Raw genomic sequence first — 9,715 nt, 5'->3', positions numbered from 1 at the left:
AGATTTGCCATGGCTTTCCTCCCCAGGAGCAAGCGTCTTTTAATTTCTTGGCTGCGGTCCCCATCTGCGGTGATCTTGGAGGCCAGGAAAATAAAATCTCACTACCTCCATTTCTTCCCCATCTATTTGCCAGAAATTGAGAGGGCCGGATGCCACGATCTTAGTTTTCTTAATGTTGAGTTTCAAGCCAACTTTTGCACTCTCCTTCTTCACCCGCATCAGAAGGCTCTTTAGTTCCTCTTCGCTTTCTGCCATGTGGTATCATCTGCATATCTGAGGTTGTTGATATTTCTCCCAGCAATCTTAAATCCAACTTTTGATTCATCTTCTAGCCCCATTTTTCGTATGGCTTCTCCACTAAAACAGAAGTTCAGTGTTCAACAACAAAGTGCTTGGTCATTTTTAACTGTTGCTTTTCTTTCAGAAGGTAAGCTCCAGATAGAAATCCTTGTCAGATAAATGCAGAAAGCTTAGGACAGCTTAGGACAAATCATTAAGAGGTGAGTATTAGAATAACATTATGACTAAGTGGGAACCAGGCTTGGCCATATTTAGAGAGGAGACTTTACAATAAAAAAAAAGAGTTCTCTGTTGTTCCTTATTAAAAGTGTACAGAGTTCACCAGGCAATCGGCTGCCAACACAGCCAGTTATGTACACCCGAGCTCCTGCTTTCAGGGCAGTGTGCTTTATGCCACAATGATACGGACAGCATCCACTGTAGACATGTAGGCTATTAAACGGAGGATTTAGGTTTCATCCACCCCAGGGGTGAAATCCAGCAGATTCTGGAGAACCGATAGCAGAAATTTTGAGTAGTTTGGAGAACCGACAAATGCCACCTCTGGCTGGCCCCAGAGTGGGGTGGGAATGGGGATTCTGCAATATCCTTCCCCCAGGAACGGGGAGGGAGTGGGGATTTTGCAGTATCCTTCCCCTGCCACGCCCACCAAGCCATACCACGCCCACCAAGCGTGTATGTAGCACGTATATATGTGCATTATGTATGTGTACACTTTTGAGAGCAGGCAACAGAATTTCATTTTTAATGTGTGCCAGTGTGCTGACAGTATAAAATGACAAGAAAGGGTTTTCTATTTAGGATTGATAAAATGTACTAAATTTCAGAGAGGGATGCGGTGGCTCAGGGGCTAAGACGCTGAGCTTGTCGATCAAAAGGTCGGCAGTTCAGCGGTTCAAATCCCTAGTGCCGCATAACGGGGTGAGCTCCCGTTACTTGTCCCAGCTTCCGCCAACCTAGCAGTTCAAAAGCACGTAAAAAAAATGCAAGTAGAAAAATAGGGACCACCTTTGGTGGGAAGGGAACAGTGTTCCGTGCGCCTTTGGCATTGAGTCGTGCCGGCCACATGACCACGGAGACGTCTTCGGACAGTGCTGGCTCTTTGGCTTTGAAACGGAGTTGAGCACTGCCCCCTAGAGTCGGGAACGACCAGCACGTATGTGCGAGGGGAACCTTTACCTTTACCTTTACCTTAGCTTTGTAAGTAAGCAAGCAAGTAAATAATTAAACAGAATCATCATCATTATTATAAAGCCAGTTTGGTGTAGTGCTTAAAACACCAGGCTAGAAACAAAGGAGGCCATGAGTTCTAATCTCACCTTGGGCAGAAAGTTGGCTGGGTGACCATGGCCTAGTCCTTCTCTCTCAGCAATGGCAAGCCGCTTCTGATATCTTCCACATACAATGTGCGTGTATCTACTCATTTCCAAGGAATAATGGAAACTGGTCGAGAGCTTCAACCTAGGAATAAGGAAAAATTTTTCTGACAGCACCGCCCCCTAGTCGGGAATGACCGAGGGGAACCTTTACCTAGAGCCTGGTGGCGCAGCAGATTAATAGCCTGTTATTAACATTCAGCTGCCTGCAATTACTGCAAGTTCGAATCTCGCCAGGCTCAAGGTTGACTCAGCCTTCCATCCTTTCTAAGGTAGGTAAATTGAGGACCCAGTTTGTGGGGGCAATAAGCTGACTTTGTATAAATATACAAAAGGATGAAGGCTATTGCTTAGCGCATTGTAAGCCGCCCTGAGTCTCCGGAGAAGGGCGGCATATAAATCAAATTTAAAAAAAACCAAAACAACCTTTACTAAATTTCTGTGAGGAAAGTCACTTTCTTTAATGTCCTAAGGGAAGAATGTGAGAATCCGGTCACCTTTGAAAAGGTGCGTTGTTGTAAAACCTTATCGCTTCACCCCCTCAGCCAGTGTTTCTCAAGCTTGGAAGCTTGAAGATGGGTGGACTTCAAGTCCCAGAATCCCCCAGCCAGCGCTGCTGGCTGGGGGATTCTGGGAGTTGAAGTCCACCCATCTTCAAGCTTCCAAGCTTGAGAAACACTGTCCTAAGCAGTATTTGGAAAAGGGAAGGGGCGATTTGACTGAAATCAAATCAGAAGGGACAAGGTTGAACATGCACCCCCCCCCCACAGCCAAGAGTGAGTCCAACTTCTCTGCCCACGTGTGGGGGGGGGGGAACAATGATTCACGTTGCAGAAAACAGATCGCGCTGTTCTTACTCATTTCATTTCATTTTCATTTTATTAAATTTGTATACCGCCCTACTCCCGAAGGACTCAGGGCGGTGAACAGCCATAAAATAAAACCTATAGATACAAAATTTAAAATAGAGATAAAACTAATTAAATAAATTTGGCTGAGACATTTTAAAACCCCAATAAATTAATTCCATCCATCCATCCATCCTGCGTTTAAGGGGCTTTTTCCCCTCGCCAAACCACCTGTCCGTCCATCAGGTGCAAATCTGGTCAGAGGTCCCACTTCAGGGACTCAGATGTGGGGGAGGGCTTATGAGGGGGGAAGAGTTTAAAAAAAAAAAAAAAGAGGGGAGGAAGAAAAAAAAAAAAAAACCTGCCCAGGAACGTGAGCCCGGGAAAAGGTGAGAGGCGGGGCCAAGAGTGGGTGGGCGGGGCGGCCAGGTGGGGTGGGGGGGGAGCTGCTTTAGACCCTATTGGTTGTACGGAAGAGGAAAGAGGCGGGAAATTGGGGAGGGGGAGGGAGAAAAAAAAAAGGAGGAGTGGGAGGAGCCGAGCCGAAGAGGAGAAAAAGGTGCCGGGAGAGGCGAGGCTGAGCATAAAGAGGAGCAGCTGCTGGGGCTTGGAGGCGGCGGGGCGACTTCGGCATCCCTCGGCTTCTTTCGCCCAGCCCTGCGAGTCGGCTTTTCACCCCCCCCCCACGCAGGCGGCTGCGATGCGCCTGATCCAGAACATGGGGACCATCGCCGAGTATCCCCAGGCGGAGAACGCCGCCGGCCGCCCTCGGCTCATCAAGATCGCGGTGGTGGGAGCCAGCGGGGTGGGCAAGACCGGTGAGTATTGGGGGCGGAGGGTAAAGGGGGGGGTGAGGGTGGAAGGGTGAAGAAGGGACGCTTGGCTGGAGGAGGGAGACTACTACTATTATTACTACTACTACTACTACTACTTTTCCTCCTCCTCCTCTCCTTCATCTTCCTCCTCCTCCTCCTCCTCTTCATCTTCCTCCTCCTTTCCTTCATCTTCCTCCTCTTCATCTTCCTCCTCCTCTTCATCTTCCTCCTCCTCTTCTTCTTCATCTTCTTCCTCCTCCTCTTCGTCTTCATCTTCCTCCTCTTCTTCTCCTCTTCCTTTCCTTCATCTTCCTCCTCTTCTTCTTCCTCCTCCTCCTCTTCTTCATCTTCCTCCTCCTCGTCCTCTTCTTCTTCATCTTCTTCCTCTTCTTCTCCTCCTCTCCTCCATCTTCCTCCTCCTCCTCTTCTTCATCTTCTTCCTCCTCCTCTTCCTCGTCTTCTTCATCTTCTTCCTCCTCCCCCTCTCCTTCTTCTTCTCCTCTCCTCCTTCTTCATTTTCATCTTCCTCTTCTTCTTCTTCCTCTTCCTTCTCTTCTTCTTCTTCATCTTCTTCTTCCTCCTTCTCCCTTTTCTTCCTCCTCCATCATCATCATCATCTTTTCATCCTGCCCGTTTCACCCAAAGGAAATTCCTCCTCCTGCAGAAAACGTCTTTCGAACTTCAAAGGGAACAAACAGACACTCCCGCTTTGTATTTGATTCCCCCCCCAAACCCCCACAAAAAAAAGAGGGGAGGCGGAATGTAGCCATTTGAATTAACGTTAAACTGAATGAGGCAGCTCCCCTGTTCCCTACGCACCTGCTGCCAGATTTGGGATGGACATAGTCAAGCGAGAGAGGAAAAAAAAATATCGACATTTACCCCCCTCTTGGCATGATATGGAGACCCCGCCCCAGCATAAAGGGATGATAGGTTCGTATCTTATTAGAGTTTTTAGGCTGATTCCCACTGGGTTTTTATGAGTGGGCACCCCAATCACCTAAGCCTACACATTAAAGGAGGCAGAAAGCTAGAAAAAACTTAGGAATTTAAATTTACTCGAACCTTCAAACCTCTCTAATTATCCTACAGCCAGTTGCTCTGGCTTCCTGGAGTTTTTCCTTGAAGGACTAAATTCCTTTGGATTGCTCTATCCACAGCTTATCTGCCACCTGCCTGTGTGCATTTGGGTGGAGAGGTGTGGGGGGGCAGCAGACAGCAGTGGGTTTTTAATAAGCCTTAAAATAGTAATGACTTTTTCCTCCTCTCCTCTTGATAAATGACATCTTTTTTTGTTTGTTTGTTTGTTGGTTAATTACAGCCCTGGTCGTAAGATTTCTCACAAAGCGATTCATTGGAGACTACGAACGTAATGCAGGTAAGAAAGGGTTCTGAAATATTGAAAAGCTTTTCCTTCTTTAGGCAGTGCATTCCCATGTATTTTCATCCTTGGGAGAAAAGGGGTGAGGTGCCGGGGGGGGGGAGCATTCATCATTATAGCAAGAGGAGAAAGATTTTTTATTTTGCATCCGTCCTTGGTCATTGGCTTTTGAAAAAAAAAAAGGAAAATACCACTTCAGCAACAGAGTGGTCAATGCCTGGAATGCACTACCTGACTCTGTGGTTTCATCCCTAAAACCCCCCAAATTTTAACCTTAGACTGGCTTCTGTTGACCTCACCCCTTTCCTAAGAGGTCTGTAAGGGGTGTACATAAGAGCACCAGTGTGCCTACCATCCCTGTCCTAATGTTCCCTTTAATTGTATTCATTTTATGTACTCAATTCATGCTTATACTTATATATATCATCTAATACGTACTCGACAAATAAAATAATAATAAATACTTCCCTCAAGCTGGGATGCCTGACTTCTGACATCTTTTCCTTGGCTTCTGCCACCCACATGCATCAGTGGTAATGAAATGCATTCCTAGTTAAAAGATGTGGCTTTAAGCTCCGCTCCTATCTTTTTATGTAATCAAGATATTTATGCAAATAGACTTTGGACTGAACTTTAAAGTGCTTTTGTTATTCTGAAAAGGCAGGCAAGCAAGGGCAGCCCTTCTGAGGAACTGCAGGGAATTAAATGATGGCAGGTGGGGAGGAAGTCTCTTTAAGGCAGATTAAACCAAATTGGGGGAAAAAAAAAAAACAATTTAGCAGCTTTTTCAATAGATGGCGGAGGCAGGAAAAATATTTCCGATGAAATCTCCAATTCAGTTTTGGCGACCGTGAATGCATAGCTAACTTTCATCCCTGGAAATGCAGATTAATTAGCATACATGAGTATCCAGGAAATAAGGTCAGGGATGTTAAGGTATCGGCCTCAACTGTATGACTAAAACTGCTGGCAAAACAGGTGGAGCTTCTATTATACTCTTGTGGCACCAATCTTGACTTTTGATCATTCACTAAGGATGCACACTGGCTTATCCCATAAATATTCGATCCATTGGCGCCAACAAGCTAAAAATCCTTAAAAAAACCAGGGAAAACAGATCAACTTGCAGCAAAATGCGTTTGCATTAAGAGCAAATCTCATCACTGGATTTCTACTGCAGAGTGCTACAAAAAAAAACAAAAAAAACCAGAGATGTGATTTCCCACACTTTCTGGCAAATAACACAACAATGTAAACTTCATTGAAACATCTAAAAATCCAAGATAACTGACCCTGTCCAAAGTTATTGCCCAAAATGCTGCAAGAAATCCTGAGATGTGTCCACATATAGGGTGCCATGGCAACATTGTCGTCTGTGACCATTACTAAATAAACTTCCTGGCTGCCAAAGCAAAGGAAGAACAATATTTGATACAGATGAGAAATCAATGAAACTGAAGGTTTTCTTATAGAAGGCTGATGGGATGGAAGAGACTTACCTGGCAGGTCGAAACCATAATCAAAGTAAAAACATGGCAATCAAAATGCAGCACATCACAATTATTTATTCTTGTGGCAGAAAATGTAAATACATTTAATTCTCCTGGTACAGTGTAATTGTTCCATAAATTTCCTGTTAATTGCAAGGTGTACTGTTCTACTCTACTAATGTTTTTCAACCTCGGCAACCCAGAAATTCTGGGGAATTCTGGGAGTTGAAGTCTACATGTCTTAAAGTTGTCAAGATTGAGGCACATTGCCCTGTACAAAAGGCCCAGGCAGCTAATAAATTCTTTTGCACCTGGCTTTAGCAGTAACTTTATACCTAAAGTTAGTTTTATAAGAAAGCATGCTTAAAGTCATCTGACAACGTCAGCTAATTTTACGAGTGCTTCTGTTGTTTGTTTACCTCTCCGTAGTTGTTCATTTAGGCTGCAATCTTATACATACTCACCTGCAATTTAGTCCCATTGAATGGCTAAATAAGATGCCTAGGATGGTGCTAATTATTTTCTATGCGTCTAATAAAGTTAGAATGGTTTTTCCCCACCCCGATTTCCAAGTACGACATGGCAATTGTATTTACTGTGATTTTTTTTTTTTAATAGAAGTGTCTTCCTTTTTGGTAATCCTTTGTTAAAATTCTGTCTTTATTTCTATTGCCAGGAAATCTGTACAGCCGACAGATTGAAATTGATGGAGAGATGTTTGCAATCCAGGTACAAGATACACCTGGAGTACAGGTGAGTGGTTTCCTTTGCATCCCATAATTTAAAAGGGAGCCTCATTGTTGCTGAGATTCAAGACTAGGGTTGTAGATATTGGCTGAGAAGTAGGCCGGCTTTAGGCAATGGAGTCACTGCAGATTCTTTTTGTTGCTAGGAATGACTGTAAACAGTCAGTGCCAGATAAATGGTGTGTCTATACTCTCCTGACAGTAAAAGAAAACAACCCACAATTTCAATTCAGTGTTTGCCCACTTGAAAACACAGCACTCGTTTTAAGGAGGCGACCTTTCTAAATAAAACCAGAATTTCTGCTCATGGGATAAAGAGCCGTTTCTTGGAAAACTAAAACATTGTGTTTTTTTGCTTCCTGGCAAAAGGTACCAGAAATATTTTCATATTTTACTGCCGCAGCCCCAATCAAGTGTCATTTAATAAACGCGTAATTGAAACAACTCAACGGTACCAGCAGCTGTACTCATTAAAATTACTTTGGAGTGGATTTTGTATTGTGGGAAGTTTAAACGGATAGACATGTGTAAGGTCAAAATTTGCCTTTTTGAACTGGGCAAGCCTCCAACTCTATAAACGTTTCCAGCTCATACCTTTGTTCTCCTCACCCCCACTCCATTCCCCACTGACTGTCTAGCCAGTTAATTTCCCATTCTTTGGCACCACAAATGATTTTACTTTACAGAAAGTGATGCGGGTCAGTTTTCCACTTGAATGTAGCAAACTTCAGAATAACCCAGTTTAGCCTGAGTTTTTGTTTGTTTAAGCAACAGGAAAGGAGAGAGGCTAAATTTGGGGGAGAGGGCAGGAGTGAAATGCTCCCGGTTCGGACTGGATCGGGTGATCCGGTAGCGATTGTGGCAGGTAGTTCGGAGAACCGGTAGCGATGGCGGCGCGAGGTTCCGCCTACCCACCCGGAAGTAAACCATTACTTCCTGGTTTTAACCAGGAAGTAATGTGTTTTTTACCCTCTGCGCATGTGCAGAAGGTTTTGTACATGCTCAGAGGGTCTGCGCATGCGTGTGAGTGAAGTGTGATGCGTGGGGGCAGCGCATGCACTTCCAAACCGGTAAGGAAGGTAAGTAGATTTCACCCCTGGGAGAGTGGGAGAATAACAAACCAGGACAATGTTAACTCATATATATAAAATGGAATAGAAGCTGTTATCAGAAAGATCTGTAGCTTTCATTTCAAACTTTGCAGCCAAATAATTTTCTTATCCTACCCTTTTTTTTTAAAAAAAAACAACAACAACAGATGCACAGACACGGCCTGGATTGTAACGAACAGCTGAACAAGTGTCTCCGTTGGGCGGATGCAGTTGTAATCGTCTTTTCGATTACCGATCATAAAAGTTACGAACTCCTTGGCCATTTCCACCAGCATATACGGCAGGTCCATCCGGGCAATCGGGTTCCCGTAGTTATCGTAGGAAACAAAGCGGACCTGCTCCATATTAAAGAGGTAGAACCTCAGCATGGACTTCAGCTGGCCGGCATGCTGGGCTGCAATTTCTACGAAGTCTCTGTCAGTGAGAACTACAAAGAGGTCTTCTGTGCCTTCCACAGCTTGTGCAAAGAAGTCAGTAAGCAACAACCCACCGGCACTCCAGAGAAGCGGAGAAGTTGTCTCATCTCAAGGCCCAAGTCACCCAACATGCAAGACCTGAAGAGAAGGTTTAAGCAAGCTTTGTCGGCCAAAGTGAGAACCGTGACCTCTGTCTGAAAGGTTGATTGACCTGGATGGAAAAAAAAAATCTTCACACTTCCTCTTCTCAGCGAAGAGTCTCATTGGTTCCAAGTCGGGAACATTTTGCTGGCACCAAGGCAACCAAAGAGAGAGAAAGTGTTCTGGTGGAAACTGGATTAGGGAGTATAAAGCATTATGCAAAGGAGGAACTCCACCAAAACTTGAGTAAGTTCCTAAAGAAGGGACACGTTGCATACTTTTACGCTGAAAGCAGGACATTTGAATGGATTCAGAACATTGCCATATTCTGTGATGGAGGTTAGGATAGCTTGGTACTATCCTGTTAACTTTAATTGTAGAAGAAGAATGGGGGAAAATACTCAGAATGCCATTTCTTTCATTGGAAACAGATCCAGATATCCTATTCGATTAGGGCTGGTTTCTTTTATAAATCTCACTAGACACTTTTGATTTTTCTTTTTTTCTTTTTTTTTTACTCCAGCTCATGAAGTACAAGTATTTCTGTTCCAACAGAGCAGTAACAGTCTTTGGTCTAAAACTTCTGGGCATTATTAAGGGATGATATTTGATTGCGATGAGACATACGTACTGTGGCTGCAAATACTTAAGTGTAATTTTTACAACTACATAACGTTCTCAAGATTTTAAGATATTCTGAAGATTGTCGGTCGTCCGATGCAGTGTTGAATTTCTTTTCCGATAAATCCAAATTAACTGAATCTAAATATGGATCGAAAATCTCACTGTTTCCATTCATGTTGCTTCTTTGCTAGGTGTGGAGCAGGTCTTTCATAGCTGAGCCATATCTCTAGTTGAGGCACAAGGGGTTTTCCACTGTTATATCAATCTGCCTTCTGTGATTTAACTAGCCGAATGCTGGACCATGAGGCTTGTCCCATAAAGCAGAACACATTTAAAATAAGATAGGCAAACATACTGTCGATGCAGTTCAAGAAAAGGCAACGCTGTGCTTTCCCCTTAAGCGGTAACTTATTTATTTTATGTTTCAGAAATATTACTTCTTTATTCTGTGTCATCATTAAATTAA

At 43.9% G+C, this 9,715-nt stretch overlaps 1 protein-coding gene across 1 annotated transcript; it reads left to right on the top strand.

The window, feature by feature from the left end:
- The first annotated feature begins 3,224 nt into the window (after window positions 1-3,224).
- On the top strand, window positions 3,225-8,714 carry RASL11B (RAS like family 11 member B). Its single transcript, XM_070948793.1, has 4 exons — window positions 3,225-3,342; window positions 4,661-4,717; window positions 6,887-6,963; window positions 8,215-8,714. Exons 1-4 carry the CDS (start codon window positions 3,225-3,227, stop codon window positions 8,680-8,682), a joined length of 720 nt encoding a protein of 239 aa, XP_070804894.1. The 3' UTR covers window positions 8,683-8,714.
- The last annotated feature ends 1,001 nt before the right edge of the window (window positions 8,715-9,715 follow it).

The sequence above is a fragment of the Pituophis catenifer genome, unplaced genomic scaffold (genome assembly GCF_029215685.1).
Source record: "Pituophis catenifer annectens isolate HBS135680 unplaced genomic scaffold, rPitCat1.0.hap2 SCAF_8, whole genome shotgun sequence".
Taxonomy (NCBI): Eukaryota; Metazoa; Chordata; class Lepidosauria; order Squamata; family Colubridae; genus Pituophis; species Pituophis catenifer.
The sequence above is the reverse complement of the archived record's forward strand: the minus strand, read 5'-3'. Positions and strand labels throughout refer to the sequence as shown.

Bases quoted from the DNA above. Each gene is read 5' to 3' on its own strand.
- RASL11B (XM_070948793.1), top strand. From the start codon at position 3,225: ATGCGCCTGATCCAGAACATGGGGACCATCGCCGAGTATCCCCAGGCG. The intron at 3,343-4,660 runs GTGAGTATTGGG...GGTTAATTACAG, and splicing joins CAGCGGGGTGGGCAAGACCG to CCCTGGTCGTAAGATTTCTC. The intron at 4,718-6,886 runs GTAAGAAAGGGT...TTCTATTGCCAG, and splicing joins AGACTACGAACGTAATGCAG to GAAATCTGTACAGCCGACAG.